General features: G+C 40.3%; 1 protein-coding gene across 3 annotated transcripts in view; it reads right to left on the bottom strand.

Moving 5' to 3' along the window:
• Positions 1 to 22073, bottom strand: part of Vps16A (vacuolar protein sorting 16) — a 489369-nt gene that overhangs the window by 193244 nt on the left and 274052 nt on the right. For all 3 annotated transcript variants that reach the window (XM_090381825.1, XM_090381827.1, XM_090381826.1), the window contains one exon: positions 17203 to 17330. In XM_090381825.1, the coding sequence (XP_090237951.1) occupies positions 17203 to 17330 (128 nt within the window). The remainder of the gene's footprint in view (positions 1 to 17202; positions 17331 to 22073) is intronic.

Raw genomic sequence — 22073 nt, 5'->3', positions numbered from 1 at the left:
GATACGAAGGTTGGCAGGGTTGTCATTGACACTACTCACACTATGCTACTGCAACAGGATCTGGAAAGGTTGAGCAGATGGGCTGAGAGGTGGCAAATGAAGTTTAACATTGACAAATGTAAAGTACTAAATATGGGAAACAGCAACCCCAGAGCAACGTATCAACTCTGTGGTACTACACTGACAGTGGTAGAGAATGAAAGGGACCTGGGGGTGGTTGTGCAGGCAGATATGAAGTTCTCTGAGCAGTGCAGACGGGCTGCAAGAGTAGCTCATGGTGTATTGTCAATGATATATAGGAATTTTTCTAGCAGGGATAAGGAGGTGATTATTCCCTTGTATAAGGCAATGGTCAGGCCACACCTAGAGTACTGTATACAGGTCTGGAGGCCTAACTTCAAGAAGGATGTAGAGATGCTGGAACGAGTACAGAGAAGAGCAACGAGATTAGTGAATGGAACAAAGGGGTGCTATTACGAAGAAAGGCTTAAGTTTTGCAAATTACAGTGTCTGGAGACTAGGCACCAGCGAGGTGATCTGATAGAGGTGTATAAAGCCTTGAATGGTTTGAGCATGCTCAATGCTGATGGGATTCTTCCTCTTGCTCAGAATAATCACCCGAGAGGGCATAAATTCAAATTGAGGAAAGACAGATGTAGGATAGATGTGCGGAAATTTGCCTTTAGCCAGCGGGTGGTTGGTTGGTTGGTTGGTAGAACAGCCTTCCATCCCTTGTCGTGGAAGTTGATAGCCTAAATAAGTTTAAGGCTCAGCTGGACAGGTATTTCGAATGAACAGAGGGGTGAAGTGGAAGTGGTTATTTTATTTTTTTTTTTAATTTATTTTTTTTTTTTTTTTTTGGCTGATGCTGCATAAGCTTGCTTTCTTGCATTAAATGCCTCTACTAATGCTAATTCTAATGCTAATAATTTGAATTTATGCTCTCTCGGGTGATTATTCTAAGCAAGAGGAAGAATCCCATCAGCATTTTGTATGCTCAAACTATTCAAGGCTTTGTACACCTCAATCAGATCACCTCGGAGGTTCCTAGTCTCTATACACTGTAATTTTCAAAACTTAAGCCGTTCTTCGTAAGAGCAACTCTTTGTTCCATTCACTAATCTTGTTGCCCTTCTCTGTACTCATTCCAACAGCTGAACATCCTTCTTAAAATGAGGCCTCCAGGCCTGTATACAGTACTCAAGGTGTGGCCTGACCATTGCCTTATATAAGAGGATAATCACCTTCTTATCCCTGATAGAAAAATTCCTGCTGTATATCTTTGACAAGACACTATGAGCTACTCTTTTCAGCATGTCTGCATGCTCAGAAAACTTCATATCTGCCTGCACAATTACACCCAGTTCTTTTTCACTCTTTACCCGTCAGCGTAGTACCACATAGTTGATACAATACTCTGGGGTTACTGCTTCCCATATGCAGTACTTTACATTTGTCAATGTTAAACTGCAGTTGCCACCTCTCAGTCCACCTGCTCAACTTTTCTAGATCGTGTTGTAGCAGCGTACTGTCATTAGTGTCATTAACAACCCACCAACCTTCGTATCATCTGCAAACTTCGACATTAAGCCTGACATACCTTCATCAATATCATTAATAAATACAGAAAACAACAATAGATCCAACACTGAACCCTTTGGGATTCTACTAATAACATTATTCTGCAAAGGGCAGTGTCCATTGATTACCACTCTCTGTCTTCTCCCACTCAACCATCCCTTTATCCATAGCAGCAACTTGCCCTTAATGCCACACTGCTCCAATTTGTTCAGCAGTCTTCCATGTGCAACAGTATCAAAAGCCTTCCGAAGATCCAAGTATATGGTATCAAAATTATTCTTTGCATCCAGTTCTTTTGTGACCACATCATAGGAGATACTTTAATGCTAATCGACAGTATGGACGTGTAATTTGATGCTCCGTTTCTATGTGTTTTTAAAAGTAGTGTAATTTCCCTATATTGGATTTATTTCGTGATATCCAAGATCCCTAGGTGACGGTGAGTCCGCAGATATTATTTTGTGCCGAACTTCTAAGGTGTTTTGAAGATATAGCAGTTTTTAATTTTTGTCTTGTGCTGTCAATTCCAACGGAGGACAGCAAGCCAGCACCATATAGGTTCGGCCGTTGTTTTGCATTGCAATTTACAACCTGATGATATATAAGTTTTGACTAGCTTCAGGTAGTTTGAATTGTGCCTAGTAAATCTTTAGGATTTCCGTTTTTGCCTCATATGTTTTTTAGAATGATGTGTCTAAAAATTTTTGAGTATTGTGGGGAAATGTTTTTGTCTTCAATAATTATGTTACCTGGAGGTGGCCATTGCTTCTTCCTCATTTGTTGAGAACAAAGGCCGTTGTCTGGAACTGCTGATCACGTGATCACAAGACCTGGTCTGGATTGGCTGGCTTAGTCTATCCGAAGCTAGTCACTTATTCCACGCTTGGGCTTATAATTGTTTGTAATTAATAAATTAACTTCGTTAGGAGATTCATTGGTGACATCATAGTTAATGATTATTAATAGAGATCATTGATAAAAGATTTAGCTTTGAACATTTTATAATGACTTTGATTAATATGGAAATTAATGGTAAGTACTATGTGGCCACTAAATAATATGATTCATCCGGGTTCTTTATGCAAATCAAGTAATTTGGCAGCATCCCCCAGTGACAATAGTTTGAACTTAGGTTTTCAGGAAAAGTCACGTGCCTTCAACGGAAATCAGGAGAACCCAATAATTATCAGACAGCTCACTGTAAGTTCAAAGTTTCAACCCAACTGGGCAAAACGCTTAGTAATGAGCTCCCAGGATGAATCAAGCTCTAAATGGGAAGAGCCCTATGACCCTGAGTACCTCCTCTCACCTAAGTCAAGAGGTAAACCAAGGAGGAGGAAGATGAAGACCAAGAGAAGGTCCCAGGCCCATCCCCTCTCCTCCTCCAACAACCTGTCTCCAGAAGATAAAAACAGCAGGATCCTTACTGCTGATCCACTCCAGTCTCCCACAGCTGAGCTAAACTTTAGCATTTCAACCCCTGTCGCTGCCTCCATCTTGGAATCTCTTGCCTATACAGCCCCTGTTCCCCATCTTCAAGCCCTCTATCCAGCTTCCCCACCCAATCATCTAATCAAGCAGCCCTCAGACCCCAATCAGAGCACTCAAACTCTGACATCTCCAACTGCCACTATGGCCACAAATTCATCACTAGCTGAAACAGGGAGGGCCTCCCAAGTTGAGTCATCACATCCGATCCTGGCCTCACCAGTTTCTCACATTCTCACCCCATCTTCTGCTCCGGAAACTTCTGCCACAGCACCTGGAGCTCCTCTTCTTCCCTCTGCCCTGGATCAACTGATTGCTTCAGGCCTTCCAGCTTCTAGTAGACTTGCTATTCCTGATACTGCTTCAGTCCCTGGGCTGGACTCCAATGACGCAGCCTCACTCCACCAGGTCATCTCCATGCTGCATAGGGGCCTGGCAAACTTTCTGAAAAAGGAAACAAACAGATTCACCAGATCTGCTGCTAACTCCATTCAGGAGATGTGGGACAATTTAGAGTCAATAGCCACATCCCTGCTTATTGAAAATGCTAAGCTCAAGACTGCTAATGAGGAACTTTCCTCCCATACGGCTATCCTGAAGCAGGTCCTTGGTACCATCTCCAAGCTACCCTTATCCTCAAGTGAGGGCCCAGAGCCTGTGAAGATGATAAAAGAGAAACAAAGTGGACCTCCATCAAAATGGAGGTCCACAAAATGGTTTCCTGAATTACTTAACAAGTACAGGTCACTGTTGAACAAAAGCCGAGAATTAGGGTTGAATTTGAAAGTGTCTGCAATTCTGCCCAGACACGATAGGAGGGAGTATATGATGAGAGCCTTGTCGATCAATTCGGCCCTGGAAAGATTGTGCAAGGCTCAAGGGGTAGAATTTTTTTCAGCCTGGACTGTACTTGTTAACAGGAGAGATTGCTTCTACAGGGATGGGATACACTTAAATAGAAAGGGTGCAAGAATATTTGCTGATGCTATCGAGGCAGTGTTAGGTGGGTCGGAAAACTGCTAGCTTGGGGGGAGACAATAGATTGACAGTAGCCACTGGCAGAGGTGAAAGAGATTCTTGCACTGCTTCTATTAGAATGAGCAGAAGCCTGAAAAACAAAATGCATGGTATTTCAGAGACTGCTGGGAGCCATTGCGGTACAAGTAAACACATGGGTTGTGTTAGGGTACCTAAGAATAGAAACAGGTGCAGGTATACTTGCGTGTACACCAATGCTAGGAGTTTAGTAGTTTAGTAAATAAATTTGATGAATTTGAGGTATTGCTCATAACATCAAAGGCAGATATTGTTGGGATATCAGAGACGTGGTGTCACACAGATATAAGGGATGCAGAACTGCAATTTGGGGAGTACAACGTCTACAGAAAGGATAGACAGGATAGGAAGGGGGAGGGGGGTTATGCTATTAGTTAAGAAACACATAAAAACCAAGGAAGTGAAGCCAGTCGACATCGCTGGACAGTGCAGTGTTGAGTCAGTTTGGTGTGACATAAGCATTGGGAGATCAAAATTGAGAGTAGGAGTGTGCTATAGGCCTAATGACTCTGATGAGTATAATAAGGAACTGTACAGGGAAATAGAGTGGGCCAGTAAATCAGAGTGTCTTATAATGGGAGATTTTAATTTCCCAGATATTGACTATAATTTGGGGGCTGGTTACTCACACACTAGCAGGGCTTTTGTGGATTTATTGGATGATTGTTTTCTACATCAGCATGTTCAGGAGGCAACTAGAGGGAGTAATACTCTTGATTTGATTATCAGCAGTGATTCTTCATGCATTAAGAATCTGCAGATAAATGAACCACTAGGTGGCAGTGATCACAGTGTACTGAAGTGGGATTTACTCAAAGAGGTAACTCCCATTAGGGGTAAAGGGAAGGGTTATTGCTTCCGTAAAGGCGACTACGATGGACTGAGACAGTATTTAAATTCTATACAGTGGGACCAACTGATCATGTTACCAACAGCAAATTCAAAATGGGAAGCATTCAAAGAATTAATCTTGGAAGCTACTAGGCTTTACATACCAACTAAGAAATATTGTTCAAGGTTTAGGCCAAAATGGATGTCAGATGAACTAATGAGGCATATGGCAGAGAAGAAAAATGCATGGGATACTTACAAATTAACACATGACACAGAAGCCTATGATAGATACAAGTTGATATGCAACCAAGTTACAAAGGAGGTTAGGCAGGCGAAGGCAGATTACGAGAAATCCTTGGCAAGGGATGCAAAGAAAAACAGCAAAGAGTTCTTTACTTATGTAAACTCTAGAAGGAAGGGGATGAATCAGATTGGTCCACTTGATATTGATGGGTCAACTGTTGATGATCCTGCTCAGGTAGCTAACAAACTAAATGAATATTTTGCATCGACATTCACACATGAGGAGTTATTCAGCAAGGGGAATGCCAGAGGTGTATTCAACTCTAGCAGTAAGCTACAGAATCTTGAAATAACTGGGAGTAAAGTGGAGGAGAAACTGTTGAAGATAAACACAAGAAAGGCACCCGGGGTGGATGGGATCTATCCAGTTATATTAAAGGAGGCAGCAAAGGAAGTAAGCAAACCCTTAACCATAATTATGAGAGCTTCCTTGGACTCGGGGGAGGTACCCATAGACTGGACATGTGCAAATGTGACCCCAATTCACAAAGGAGGATCAAAGGCTGACACAAGTAATTATAGACCTGTGAGCTTAACTTCTGTTCCAGGAAAATTAATGGAGGCACTGGTTAAAGAAGCACTGCAGGATCATTTAGACAAGACTTCAGTTATAGCTCAGACACAGCATGGTTTTGTTAAGGGGAAGTCTTGCCTGACCAACTTGATTGGATACTATGATGCAGTCACAAAAGAACTGGATGCAGGGAATAACTTTGATATTATATACTTATAGGATCTTAGAAAAGCTTTTGATACTGTTGCACATGGAAGACTGCTACACAAATTGGAGCCGTGTGACACTGGAGGCAAATTGCTGCTATGGATAAAGGGGTGGTTGAGGGGGAGAAGACATAGAGTGGTAATCAATGGACACTGCTCATCGTGGACTAATGTTATTAGTGGAGTCCCTCAGGGCTCAGTGTTGGGTCCATTATTGTTTTCTGTATTTATAAATGATATTGATGATGGTATATCAAGCTTAAAGTCCAAGTTTGCAGACGATACAAAGGTTGGCAGGGTTGTCAAGGACACTACTGACACTATGCTGCTGCAACAGGATCTGGAAAGGTTGAGCAGATGGGCTGAGAGGTGGCAAATGAAGTTTAACATTGACAAATGTAAAGTACTACACATGGGAAACAGCAACCCCAGAGCAACGTATCAACTCTGTGGTACTACACTGACAGTGGTAGAGAATGAAAGGGACTTGGGGGTGGTTGTGCAGGCAGATATGAAGTTCTCTGAGCAGTGCAGACGGGCTGCAAGAGTAGCTCATGGAGTATTGTCAATGATATATAGGAATTTTTCCAGCAGGGATAAGGAGGTGATTATTCCATTGTATAAGGCAATGGTCAGGCCACACCTAGAGTACTGTATACTGGTCTGGAGGCCTCATTTCAAGAAGGATGTAGAGCTGCTGGAATGAGTACAGAGAAGGGCAACAAGATTAGTGAATGGAACAAAGGGGTGCTCTTATGAAGAAAGGCTTAAGTTTTGCAAATTACAGTGTCTGGAGACTAGGCACCAGCGAGGTGATCTGATAGAGGTGTATAAAGCCTTGAATGGTTTAAGCATGCTCAATGCTGATGGGATTCTTCCTCTAGCTCAGAAAAATCACCTGAGAGGGCATAAATTCAAATTGAGGAAAGACAGATGTAGGATAGACGTGTGGAAATTTGCCTTTAGCCAGCGGGTAGTTGGTTGGTGGAACAGACTTCCATCCCTTGTGGTGGAGGTTGATAGCCTAAATAAGTTTAAGGCTCAGCTGGACAGGTATTTTGAACGAACAGAGGGGTGAAGTGGAAGTGGGTTTTTTTTTTTTTTTTTTTTTTTGGCTGATGCTGCATAAGCTTGCTTTCTTGCATCAAATGCCTCTACTAATGCTAATGCTAATGCTAAAATCCTATGCTTCTGTTGTGGGGTCAGCACACCCATCCCCCATCAGTCAGCAACCACAAGCAGTCCTCCAGCGGACACAAGCCACTAAAAAGGATCAGTACATCCTCCTGCTGTGTGCATCTGAAGGTTCCCAACTTAAGACAAGCGAGGAGGTCAAAGATTTGGTCCAAACCACCCTAAAGAAAGACTTTAAAACACTAAAAGTTAAATTGCTATGTGTCATTCGCAATCGAGGAGTCCTCCTTGAAGCCACCAACAAGGAAGATCTGACCTCAATCTCCATGGCACCTGCTCTCCAGGCAGCTGGCCTGTCCAGCAACCCGCCTAAATGCACCGATCCATCAGTCCTTGTTTATGATGTGCCCAATACCATCACTGATACAGAACTACTGGAGGACTTGTTTAACAAAAACCTTGACAAGTTTGACATCTCTTTTGAAGAGATAAACAAGAGATGGTGTACAGGTTCTCTATGAAGGCTCGCTCATCTGCGCATCACACCGCATCATTACAGTGTCCCCCAGACTCTTCAAGTACATCATGTCCCATGACAGAATCTTCCTGGGCTGTAGTGCTCACCGATTCAGACCCTTCACAGTACTAACAAAGTGTTTCTTGTGCCTTGGCTTTGGGCATACAGCACAGCATTGCACCCACTCCTCTCCTACATGTGGACACTGTGCCCGCAGTGGACATGTGCTTGCTGAATGCCCGCACAAGGATGAAAGTCCTTGCTGTGCTAATTGCAAAAGGAGAAAAAAAGAGCATGGCCACTCAGTCAGAGATGCAGCCTGCCCAGAATATCAAAGAACCCTAGACCTGGCAAGACTAAGGACCGCTGATGGATGAACCTGTTCTAACCCTCCTACAGAAACAGTCAGACGATGATAGGCCACCACAACTACTCCCAATATATTCAGCCTCAGTAAACTCTAGAAACAAGAATCCCTTTACAAAACTTAGAATAATGCAAATAAATGGTCACCGGTCTCAGGCAGTTGCTGACGAAATTAGAAGAGCAGCAGAAGAACACGCAATAGATATAATCTCCATCCAAGAGCCCTATGCCTCCAGAACTCCGATGTCCAACAGTGATAAGATTGTGGGATACTCCATACATGCAAATGTCCCACTCTGCTACAAAGGACCCAAAATCCTGTATTGTGGTGCTTAATAGAAACCTTGATGTACTGGTGATCCATGGATTATGCACAAAATTTGCAACCTGTATTCAGATAACATTCTACTCACACTCATTCTATCTAATATCTCTATACTGCCCACCATCTATGGATATTGAAGAATCACTCCACTATATTGAGCACGCATTGGACCTTCTTGTCTCTAAAGCTATCGTCATCACGTCAGATGTTAATGCAAAATCCCCACTCTGGCACTCCCCGGCTTCGGACCCTCAAGGACTTCTCCTGGAAGACTTGATCCTGTCTAGGAATCTTACTGTCCACAATCAGCCCAGCCAGCTAACAACTTTCTGCAGCCCATCAGGTCAGTCCAACATTGACATTACAGTCTCGACCAAGGATCTCAGGACAGCAATCAGTGAATGGATTGTCATTCCAGACTGGACACTCAGTGACCATAGGGTGATCCTATTCAACCTCTGCCTAAACTTGGAAAACTCAACGTTCATGAACCGGACCCCGAACTTTGTTAGGTTCTCCATGAAAACAGTTCACTGGACCGCTTTTGATGACACCATCCAGAATGACTTCCCTGATTCAAACATCCAGGGCCTGGAGCACATCTCAGCAGTTGACCTAGGACATAAGATTAAGAATTCTTTATCAAAAGCAGCGTACAAATCTGCTAGGAAAAAGACTATCATGCTAAGACCCTGTGTCTGGTGGACAGCTGAACTAAACAAACTCAGGAAAGACACCCACAGTGCCAGGAGGGAATACCAACGCCATAGAGACTGGCCTCCCCCTGATGTCGAACGTCTTCACACTGCCTACTTGACAAAGAAGAATGAATACACCAAGGCTATTGCTGCTCGCAAAAGAGAAACCTGGACTGGATTTGTCAGAGACTCAGGCAATACTAACCCATGGGGCCTCCTGTACAAAATCACAAGGGACAAAACCTTTGTCCCAGAAATCTATGGATCGGTTACCACTGCTATGAGGGAAACCACCAACTGGGAAGACTCAGTCAACGAGATACTAGATAAGCTTTTCCCCCCAGATGACATATCAGCAGATATGCCAGAACATATGACAATCAGAAGAAACAATGCTAACTATATAGCATCCAATAGTACTAACCCTTTTACCTCACAAGAACTTGAAATAGCTATGATGAAAATTAATCCAAAAAAATGTCCGGGCCCCGACTTGATTGAGTATATGTTTATACAAAGATTTTATAAATTAAAACCCAGCCTACTGCTACTCCTGTTTAACAAATGCCTCCAGGAGTCAAAATTTCCGAAATACTGGAAAGAAGCACTCCTCCGCCTTATACCTAAACCAAACAAGCCATCAATGGAGCCAAGATCCCTTAGGCCAATTACTCTTTTGGCCAACCTAGCCAAATCCTGGAATGCCTCATGGCTCTGAGGATTGTCAACTTATTCCAATCACAAGATCTTATTTCCCCAGCACAATACGGTTTCATGCCTGGCTGCTCCTGCGAAGATACCCTCTTCGACCTGGTTCTTCATCTAGAAACATCTAAGTCAAAGTATGAGCTTGCTGTTTGTGTTGACTTTGAGGGTGCATTTGACAGAGTTTGGTGGGAGAGTGCACTGGAGCGTCTCCGATCAGCCAACTGCTCCTCACAACTCTACTGGCTAACTGGAAACTACTTTTCTGAAAGGTCAGTTATGGTGAAAACAAAGCATCGGCATGTCACCAGACCAGTCTTTAGGGGCTGCCCCCAAGGATCTGTCCTAGGACCCCTGATCTGGAATGTACTTTTACAAGATTGACTGAGCAGATCATTTGAACGCACCAAGGTCATTGCATTTGCTGAGGACCTTACCATTGTTGTCTCCGGACACTCAAGACTTGCTCTGGAAGATACTGCTAACCTAGTACTAACTAACCTTACCAACTGGGCTAAGACTAACAAACTGCACATCAATCCTCACAAGACAAATATGATGATTTTTAAAACTAAACTGGATCTTCGGCGGCCACCTCAGGTCAAGATAGATGGAATACGGCTCCCCCTGTTGACACAGACCAGGGTTCTTGGGGTCGTTATTGATCACCGGCTATCCTTCTTACCACACTTGCAACATTTATATGCCAAAATCAGAAAATTCTCTGCCTCAATTATCAGAACCTCCAGAAGCAACTGGGGTCTCTCTAAGTGTACCTTACAGTTATACTATAAAGCTGTTTTCTTACCTATCGCCACCTATGCTGCAGGAGCGTGGTTTCACCGAGGGACCAATTGCAAAATCAAACAGAAGCTTAACTCCATCCAGAGAAGCATTATTCTTGCTACCCATCGCGCTTGTAGAACTGTGTCAACTGCAGCATTGCAAGTAATATCTGGAAACATCCCCCTGGATCTATTCCTTATCTATAGAGGACTTGCCTACCACCTGAAGAAAAGAATCCCAACTGAAATACTGGATATTGAACTCAACCTGGACAGTGATACCAAACAGGAAAGAGCTCGTTGCCATAACGAGCTAATCAATTTCTGGCAGACAAGATGGGACACGACCACAAAAGGTGTTGTTACGAGAACATTTATACCGGATGTCACATTCGCAACCAGCAAAGCGGTCAACAAGTGGTTCTCAATCAGCATGGAAACCTCCTTTCTGGTCACTGGACATGGATCTCTCAACCAGAAACTCCACCAACTAGGTCTACTAAATACCGATCTCTGTTTCTGTGGGTCTGTCGAGAGTTGGGAACATCTACTCTTTGAATGTAATATCTACGAGGACCATAGACGACAACTCCAGGCAGCAATTTCGGGATTTTCTCCTGACCAAGTAGAACTCCTGGTCCATTCCAAAAGGAACTTAAGTGCACTACAGCACTTTGCGGCAGAGATATTCAAGCGTAGAAGGAGGATCATCCTAGAAGCTTCTGCAATTCAATAACTAGTTATTTATTTTTATTATTTTTTTTCTTTTTTTTTTTTTTTCTATCTCTCTTCTTCTCATAATCTGCTAGCACTAGTAGCCCTAGCACTCTCCTGATAGCCTTTTCCTATTCACCCCGTGTGGGATAATTATTTAAAAAAAAAAAAAAAAAAATCCCTCTTTCTTTTCTTTCTTTATTTTTATTTTCCCATCATTCTACTTGCTGACATCCTGGCCCACGCTCTATTCCTTTCTTTGACCAGTTTGTGGGATTTAAACTTTTTTTTTTTTTTTTTTTTCGCATTCTGACCTGGGCTGGGGCTCCCCAGACCAGGAAAGCTCCTCTCTCACATTATACGTTTATTTTTTATTTTTTTAAATTTTTTTTTTTTTTTTTGTTTGCGTTATTGTTCTACCTATCCATCCTGGATTGGGACTTCCCTGGGCCGGAACAGTCCTTCTCCTCTTTACTCCTTCCCTCTCTTCATCTTATACAAGTTTTTCTTCCTCCCCTGCAAACTCTTTCCCCAGGGAGGAGGGCGTGCAGATAGTAGGGGAGGCCTTGCCCTCCTTCTGCTAGGGACGAGTACCTGGAGGAAGGTCGTCCAGGTGATCACTGCTTCCAGGTAGCCAAAAGGCCAAAACACACTATCACGCTACAGAACACGCACAAAAGCTCACAAACTTTCCTATTACTTTCTCCCGTGAGGGATGAAAAAATTTTTTTTTTTTTTTCACTCTCTCGCCTTCCTTTTCATCTATCTTCATCCAACCTGGGATATTTCTGTGTGGATTTGGTTTGGAAAAAAAAAAAAAAAAAAAATTATTTATTTTTATTTTTACGAGACACACACCGGCCTTACCTTGACAGAGTCTATAAAAACTGAACAGAGCAACGAGGCGGAGATGAACTTCTGTTCTAGGAGCCGCCCATACAAAAACACAAAAATAAAAAAAATAATAATGACCACATCATAATTCCAGTTCTGCATTCCTAATATCTGTGTGACACCACGTCTCTGTTATCCCAACAATATATGCCTTTGACGTTTTGATCAAATTCATCAAACTTATTTACCAAACTCCTAGAAATGGTATCGACACAAATATACATGTACCTGTTCCTATTCTTAGCTACCCTAACACAGCCCATGTATTTACTTGTACTGCAATGACGCCCAGCAGTCTCTGGAATCCCCTGCACCTTGTTTTCCAGGCTGCTGCTCATTTCAATAGAAGCAGTGCTAGAATCACTTTCACCTCTGCCAGTGGCTACTGTTAATTTATTAATTATTCCGTGTATCCCTCCACGCTAGCAGTTTTCCGACCAACCTAACTCTGCCTCGATAGCATCAGCAAATATTCTTGCACCCTTTCTATTTAAGTGTATCCCATCCCTGTAGAAGTAGTCTCTCCTGTTAACAAGCACAGACCAGGCTGAGAAAAATTCTACCCTTGAAAAACACCGCATTTGTGGATTATGAAAAGACATTTGACTCCATACAGCATAAGGCAATGTTTTGGGCACTGGAAAGACAAGGCATAGATATCCCATATATTATGATTTTGAAGAAAATATATCCTTTATTAGACTAGACAAAGGCAGTAGTAAATTTAAAATTGAGAAAGGAGTTCGACAAGGAGACACAATATCTCCGAAGTTGTTTACTGCTGCCCTTGAAGAAGCTTTCAGAAGATTACACTGGTCACAGAAAGGAGTCAATGTAATGGAGAGTACCTAAACCATTTACGATTTGCAGATGACATTGTGGTCATAAGCCATGAACCCAAAGAATGATGAAAATCTTAATCAGTTATGCACAGTTAGTAAGTATTTTGGACTGAAGATGAATATGGTTAAAATAAAAGTAATGATGAACAAGTATGCCACACAAAGGGACATAATGATTGAAGGAGCAATAATTGAAAAGATGGAGTCATATATTTATCTGGGACAAGTTATTAGCTGTAATAAGAATAAATGGCTGGAAGTCAAGAGAAGAATAAATTTTGGATGGATAGCAATCAGGAATATAGTCATATACTGAAGAGCAATATCCCAGTTTGTTTTTTTTTTGTTTATTTGGTTTTTAGGAGCATTAGCAACTAAGGCCATATTGCTCCGGAGATATGCGGTTTTCATTTTCTGACCTTTCCACATCCTCCGTATTTGGTGGTCATGGGCTCGAACCCCGGTCTAATCAAGAACCATGTGCTACGCACTGCTGCTCCTGCCCACCTGGCTACAGAGGCGGCCATTCCAGTTTGTCTGAAACATAAAATAATGAACCAATGTATACTCCCCACTATGACTTACAGAAGTGAAACTTGGGCACTCACCAAAAGAATAGAAGAGAAGTTGAGAACTACACAGCGAAGAATGGAACAAATTATATTGGGAATCAGACTGTTAGATAAGAAGAGAAACACGTGGATTAGGCAGAAAACTCAAGTAAAGGACATTCTTATCATCTAAAGAACTAAAATGGTCTTGGCAGGACACATAGCTCGAAGACATGATGACAGATGGACTAAGAAAATAACAGAATGGTACCCAAAAGGAGCTAGAAGAAAACCTGAAAGACAACGACGGAGATGGACAGATGAAATTCACGAGTTTGTGGGTAGTAAATGGATGGCCATTGCACAAAACAGAAGGAACTGGAAAGTTGCTGGAGAGGCCATCATCCTGCAGTGGATTGAAAATGGCTGATGATGATAATAATTATTATAAATTATTATAAAGGTGTCTATAAATTATTCAATTATGATGCTTAATTAAAATCTTATTGTAATAGGTATTGTAAAACGGTTTGCTGCACTTAATAAAGCAACCCAAAGAATTTCTTATCACACAACTGTGCTTCAGTAATGTGGTAAACACTATCCTTCAGCTGGGTAATTGGATCATTTTTCTTCCAAGAAAACACACTGTGAACTCTGCAAATTATCTAAATATGTTCAAATTGTATGCTGCCCCTCAGCTGAACGATATGCAGCCACATGTGTTCTATCAGCAAGGTGGGGCATGACCACACTGGAGCTTGCATGTTTGTGATTTCATAAATAAAAAATTTCCTAAATGGTGGATCAACGGGGACAGTCCCATTTCATAGCCTTCCCGGATATCATACATATGGATTTCTGTGTATGGGGCTATGCGCAATAAAAGTTAACACGGTCACAGAGTTAAAAGATTGGATTGAACAAGCAGTGACTTCTATTTCTCAAGAGATGCTTCAAAACATTTGCAATGAAATTGACATTTACATTCTACATATTACCAAAGGTGCCCAGGTGGAGATTTAAGTGTGGTTGTGTGATAAGAAATTCTTTGAGTTGCTTAATTAAGTGCAGCAAACCATTTTACAATACCTATTATCATAATATTTTAATCAAGCTTCATAATCAAGTGAATAATTTATAGACACCCTGTATTATTATTATATTTAAGCCCCCAACATCAGTGCCATTGAATATGTTCAGGGGATGTTAAAACAATTTACCTGAAATTATTACAATTTTAATTTTTGGAAAATTTGCAGGATAGTTTTTTCAATTATTGCAATTTTTCAATGGAAACATTAAGTGGTAATGTTTCCATGGTAAAATTGTTAGAATTAAGAAATGAAGGGATTAAGTCGATTTCCCATAGAACAAAGGAAAAGCATTGTGCTCTTATGATTTTAGGGAAATAATATAGGGAAAAAAACACAGCTTGATAGATGAAGTGCACAACCCCTTTATTAAAATCTTTGAAATAGTGAAGAAGAAACAATTCCAGTGATAATGAAAATTATCAAACAAGTTATTGAATGTACGCAGTGTGTTATATTTCAGGAATGTTAGCAAAAAGTAATAATTCATCATTTATTTAAAAAAAAAAAAACATCAAACAACAAAAACTTGTATGCACAAACTGAGATCATTTTGTTTCTGCTCATCGTCCAAACTGCCCATTCATTCCTTCCAACCTGTGCATGTCAACAAACATAATATCCAGTGCTTTAACTACAATATATGGTACATGGATAGCCTTTATCACATGAATGAAAAATTTAAATAATAACTGCTGGTTTCTATTGGTCTAATTTTAATAAAATTGGGAAAGCTCAACAAATTGTCCTAATAGAGCAAAATATAAAATTTCATAAAAATCTATCCAACGAGAGTCAACTTATTTAGACAGACAAAGATATAATTACTGCATTTATATTAATTTGATTTTACTTAAAAATTTGGGATACTCAACAAATCTTTTTAAAAGGCCTGTATATCAAATTTCATAGATTTGATACTAGAGAGCTATTACGTGCTCGATAATTCCTATCAAATTTCATGAAATTCCATCCACTAAGAGACATTTAATTAGTGGATGGAATTTCATGAAATTTGATAGGAATTATCGAGCACGTAATAGCTCTCTAGTATCAAATCTATGAAATTTGATATACAGGCCTTTTAAAAAGATTTGTTGAGTATCCCAAATTTTTAAGTAAAATCAAATTAATATAAATGCAGTAATTATATCTTTGTCTGTCTAAATAAGTTGACTCTCGTTGGATAGATTTTTATGAAATTTTATATTTTGCTCTATTAGGACAATTTGCAAATAGGTGGCTGGGCAGACAATAGTGAAGACAACAGCACATTCCACATATGTGCCAGACCATTTAAAAAAATGGTTCATTACTAACAATATTAAATATTATGTTTTCAGCAGATAAGTACTACTGACATTCCTAGTTTTTTGTTTTCATATTTGTATATTTCCATATTTTTAAATATTATCTACCGACAGCATACACTAAACAAAAATGGTGGTTTATAAGTATTTACTAACAGTTATATTTTTTTTTCATAAATCTAATAAATCTAATAATTAAAGTGTAATTATTAAATTGTTAATAAATCTAATAATTAAAGTGTAATCTATTTTCTAACTCCCAAAAATTTTATTTCATATCTTCAAATTTAATGACAATTCACTGGCTAAAGGAATTACTGCAATGAACCAACAGTTGAACTAACTTCCTCATTTCAGATTATGGTAACAGTTATTTGGTCACATGCAAAGAGAGGCACCTCCGTAGCCAGGTGGACAGAAGCAGCAGTGCATAGCACACACTTCTTGATTAGACCAGGGTTCAAGCCCGTGACCACCAAATACAGAGAATGTGGAAAGGTCAGGGAATGACCACCGCATATCCCCAGAGCATTATGGCCTTAGTTACTAATGCTCCTAAAAACCAAAAACAAACAAACAAAACAAACATGCAAAGAGGGAAGCTACATGCCAACTTTTAGAAATCAAAAGGTGAAAAACTTTTAAAACAAATTCATCATTCAAATAAAGTATTTCTCCCTTATCAATAAAGGATGATTAATACATGTTACAGAATGCAGCAGGAAAATTATACATGCCATTACAAAATTCGGTAAGCATATTTCCAAACTGGAAGAACTGGAAGATTGTTGTCTTCCAGTTGTCTCTTTTTTTGATTGTTGTTTCCTGTTTGAAAATTATTGGCCACAGAAACCCCAACAATAATTTAGAATCACCCTGTATATTCTTGGTTTACTGTTTGACCATGCAGGATAAAATTCATAATGAAAAATGTCCTGTGAATCAAAAAATACAATAAGCACTATCTTCATATTTTACTGACTGTTGTGTGTGTTTTCCTTGGTGAAGACAAGTCTTCCATAAAGAGAACTAGACTTTTTTTCTGGGTCATAGCCATACAGCCACAATATCTAGACTACTATATCTAGATGAGTTGCCAAATATGTGGCAAGTTGCAACTCACTACAATGCCACAATTTGAAGATAATACTAAGTCAATTCTGAACTTTCTGATCATACCTTGTAATTAATATTTATTATTCAAAAATAAATTCAGAAAATATTTTATACATGACAATACATGACACTATTTTTCCACAGAAATAAATTATCTTTAAAAGGATACTGTTGATATGTTAGTGGCATGCCAATTTTATGATGTTTAATTGCATTTAAAACTCTCAGGGTTTGACACATTGAATGAAAAGCATCAGGATTCATATCAGGTACAAACCATTTTCCAAATGATGCAGCCTGAAAAAAAAAATATATATATATTGCTAATATATATATATATATATATATATATATATAAGCAATAGTTATATCTACATTATGTAAGTTCCATAAATATATTTCTTTTTTTCTTTTTTTACATTTTTCTGAGAGCACATATTTGTATCCTTTCAAAGATCTTTCACTAGTGTTCCTACCTCTATGTCTCTATCAAAAGAATGCATAATAGAAATGGAATCCCAGTTACCATATGCCCAATCCATGCAAGAATAATTGAATATTGAGTTTGAGTCCTGCATCAGGTCAGGTACCCACAGAAACCCATGGGTAACCTTCAAGCAGGTCAGGTTGCAGGTCGAGTCTCAAGTAATTTTGCAGTTTCAGTTTGTGAATGTAAGTAATTTAACACAAAAAAAATTTCAAAAATTTAATATATTACAACATAAAATAAAATAACAATTTTATCAGTTTTTTTCCAAGTAGCATTAATTAAATTATCAGGTGTGTGTCGTATTTTTATTGCACGATTTGAATTACACATGACAGTGCTCCCCTATTGATATTTTTATAAATTATGACTTTTGTCATTATAAGGTTTTTTTTTTATGTAAACCCCAAACACAAGAGGTATTAGAACCTATAGTACTTAGTACCGTACTTGGGTTGGAGGTTGAGAAGACGAAAGAAGATATTTGTTGATATTGGACTTGAACTTCTGTAGACTGTAATTTTCAGGAAATACGTATGAAGGAAGGTTGTTCCAGAAAACGGCAGTTGAATGAATAAACGAGGAAGATGAAAAGTTGGTTCTGTGAGTTTGAAGTTGGACAGTAAATGGATGGTGGCTGGTGGCTGCACGTGTTCGGACTGTTTTGAAAGAGAGAGCGGGAATTATAGAAGCCAATTCAGAAGAACAGTGCGCATGGAAGTATCTGTAGAAGAGGCATGCAGCGGAAACAGTACGTCTATGAGACAGCGAGTGGAGAGACTTGGTTAAAGATGAATCATTAATTAACCTAACTGCCCTCTTCTGAATGAAATTGGCGCCTCCGTAGCCAGGTGGGAAGGAGCAGCAGCGAGTAGCCCACGCTTCTTGATTAGACTGGGGTTCGAGCCAGTCACCACCAAATACGGAGGATGCGGAAAGGTCAGGGAATGACCACCGCATATCCCGGAGCAATATGGCCTTAGTTGCTAATGCTCCTAAAAACCAAATAACAACAACTGAATGGAATCGAGAAGTCTGAGAGAGGTTTTGGGGGACCACCCCAAAACCTCTGGGGTGGTGCCCCAGATGTGGGAACAATATTCCATGGCAGGGCGGATTTGCAATTAATACAGAGTGAACAGCTGTTTGAAAGAAAAGTAACGCCGAGAGCGAAAGATAAAACCAAGTTTTTTAGATGCAGAGGAAGCAATATTTGTAATGTGCTTGTGCCAAGAGAGATTAGAAGTCAGGGCAATCCCCAAAAGAGATATATCATTTTGCCTATAAATTGGAGCATCACTAAAGATAAGCATAGGAGCAGAAGAATCCTTTTTGAGAGATATAAGACAAGACTGAGTTTTAGAAGGGTTGAAATCAACTAAGTTGTCTTTGTCCCACTGGAGAATTACCTGAAGTCGGCATTTAAGGAATTGATAGCAGATTTACGAGAAGTTGAAGCTGATTGAGCAGGACAAGGTTTCTCAAAATGGAAAATAGAATGCAATGTGCTATCATCGGCAAAACTATGGATAGGATTTCCAGTCAATGGAAGAAGGTCATTAATATACAAGAGGAAAAGAGTGGGGGAAAGAACTGAACCTTGGGGGACACCGGCATTAGTGGAGAAGTTAGAAGACAGAGAGCCATCTACCATCACCCTAAGTGAGCGATCAGAGAGAAAACTGGATAACCAATTACTAAAAATAGTTGGCAAACCATAAGATGGAAGCTTGTTTAGAAGACTTTTATGCCAAACATGATCGAAAGCCTTTGAGAGGTCAAGAGCAACTACTTGTGTTTCACCGAACCTTTCCATTGAATTAGTCCATAAATGTGTAACATAAGCCAAAATATCACCAGTGGATCGACACTGACGGAATCCATACTAGCGATCGTTGATCAGACGGAAGGTTTCTAGGTAGTTTAAGAGTTGGCGGTTAATTGATTTCTCCATTACTTTAGAAAGAGTAGAAGTAATTGCAATGGGACGATAATTGGATGGGAGGGATTTGCCACCCTCTTTAGGAACTGGCTGGATATGAGTAAATTTCCAAGCAGAAGGAAAAACACCTTTGGAATAAGAATGTGAAAAAAGGCGGCAAAGAATAGGAGTAAGTTCAGGAGCACAGGTTTTGAGAGCAAGTGGAGAAATACCATCGGGACCTGGAGCTTTCTTAGCATCAAGATTCATCAAAATCCTTCTGACATCCTTTTGATGGAAGACCGCAGGGGGCATTGAATGGAGCGTGTTGGGAATGGTGGGAATTGTTTTACAAAGATCATTAATACATGAGCTGGAAGAAAAATGGGATGCTAGCAGGTCAGCTTTATCCTTGGCTGAAGTGACAACAGAACCATCTGGTTTGGACAGAGGTGGGAGCAGACATGGGCAAAAGTTGCGGCCAATAGCTTTGGCAAGAGACCAGAATGCTCGGCTACCATTAGGGCAAGAAGAAAGTTTTCTACTCTTAGCCTGTTCAAACTCTAGTTTTGATTGATTAATAACTGCTTTACAATTGTTGCGAGCTTTGGTGTATGCAGAAAATGAAACTGGAGAATTAGAAACAAGCCAATTATGATATGCAACATTCTTCTCTTGAACAGCCTTAGCATATTTATTGGAAAAACAAGGTTTAGATAAAGGACGAGATTTTAAAGTGGAGTATGGAATAAAGGATTCCATTCCTGCAAGAATAATTTCACTGACACGATCTGAGCAAACGTTGACATCAGAAGTTTTGAAACAGTAATCCGACCAAGGAAAAGAAGAAAAGAAGTCTTGCAGGTCATCCCATTTTGCATTCTTGTAATGCCAAACAATACGAGGTTGGGAATAGCCATGAGATAAAGGTTCCATTAGAGAAGAGACAATCACCAAGTTGTGATCTGAAGTGCCTAAAGGACCTCTCACTTCGACCGCATACTTAGTAGCGTTGTTTGTGAGAAAAAAGTCAAGCGTATTGGCTGTATGATTAGGATTGTCCGGTATTCTTGTAAATGAACAATCTGTGCACGGTCATTAGTAATTGCAAAAGCCTCAACATCACGACCAGCTGGGTCGGTGTGACTAGAAAACGGAAGCCAGTTGGAGTTGTGAACATTAAAATCACCAAGGAAAATTACCTCACTGTTAGGAAAGTTGGACTGGAGAAAGTCAAGTTGCTAAGAGAGGAAGTCAAAGAGCTCCAAGTGATTAGTGGAGTTGGGAGAACGGTAGAGACAACAGATGAATTTGACACAATGAGGTAGAGAGATTTTAAGCCAGAGAAGATCAAAGAGAGGAGATTCCAAATTGCCAAGTCTCTGACAGGGAATATCAGAACGGACATATGCACAAGTACCACCTTTGAGGCGAAAGGAATCATACAGCGAATAATTTGGGCATCTGAGATGAGCAGTAGATGAATCAACCGATAACTGAGATTCTGTCAGAAAAAAGTACATGGGGTTTGGCAGACTGCAAGTGGAAATGGACATCGTTGAGATTAGAATTGAGACCAAGTATATATATGTGAAATGATTTAGGAAGTGCTTGGGAGGTTTAGATCTTTTCGCAGATTGCTCTATTAGTTTGACAATTCATTGTGTATTCAATAGTAAGAAAAAGTGGGTGGGACATGCTGTATGAAGTAATCAAATTTTTGGATAGGGCGTACACATGGTAAGAATATACCCAGATCCTTGACATAACGTGGCCTCGACAATGCTCCCCGCATACACACTACTCGGACTCCCTCCAGTCACTATCTGGCAGAGTAGAGGTAGCAAGATTATACACTAGCTGATCTGGAAGCCTCCTAGAGAGTTACCAGTAGGTTCGGTCCGGTGTACTAACTAGCGGCCGGCCTGCAAACACCGTTTTAGAGCTGTACCCTCGAAATGTAAGGAATATTGGATCTCCCCACGATGTTCATCATAACCTCAAAAGGCATCAATCATACTGCATGATGGAAGAAATAGGGAAGGGTTGACTGGAACTTAGCTCTAGAGACTAAACATGGGTTCCACCACTTCAAGCCTCCAATAAGCAAAGTGGTGGTATTTCACCAGTTGATGAGAGTCATCTACCACCTAGTACTGCCTGGTAGTAGCATAGAGGGGCAGCATTCCTCCAGGTGGTGTGGGCGCCACACCTCAACCCTTGCTTACGTTGGTTCACACCTGGGTGGTCACCCACCATGTAGTTGTGCATGGAGGTTATACCCAGGATTACTAACAGTCCCACCATCGTGAAAGTGCAAGCAGAGGATTTGGCTGCCACAGACCGTCCGGACTTCGCTGAAATTGGGTCCACTTGACTTGAGTGTCACCCGAATATCAGTTCCATCAGTGTTTTAGACTCCCAGGCAGCAAGTACAGCTTGTCTGGCATATCTGAGAGAATGTCTGTGACAACCTCAAGGACCAAGGTATGATTAATTTTCTATATTTAAAAGTTATTTTTTTATTTAATTTCACTCTCCTCTATCTCAATAGGTTTCACAGTTCAAAAGTAACAAAAAGTAGACATTTTATAATTTTGGAATAATTTTTGCACTCTTGTCCTTGGAAAAC

Source organism: Mastigoproctus giganteus, chromosome 9 (assembly GCF_048544385.1).
Source record: "Mastigoproctus giganteus isolate SK-2022 chromosome 9, ASM4854438v1, whole genome shotgun sequence".
Classification (NCBI taxonomy): Eukaryota; Metazoa; Arthropoda; class Arachnida; order Uropygi; family Thelyphonidae; genus Mastigoproctus; species Mastigoproctus giganteus.
The sequence above is the reverse complement of the archived record's forward strand: the minus strand, read 5'-3'. Positions and strand labels throughout refer to the sequence as shown.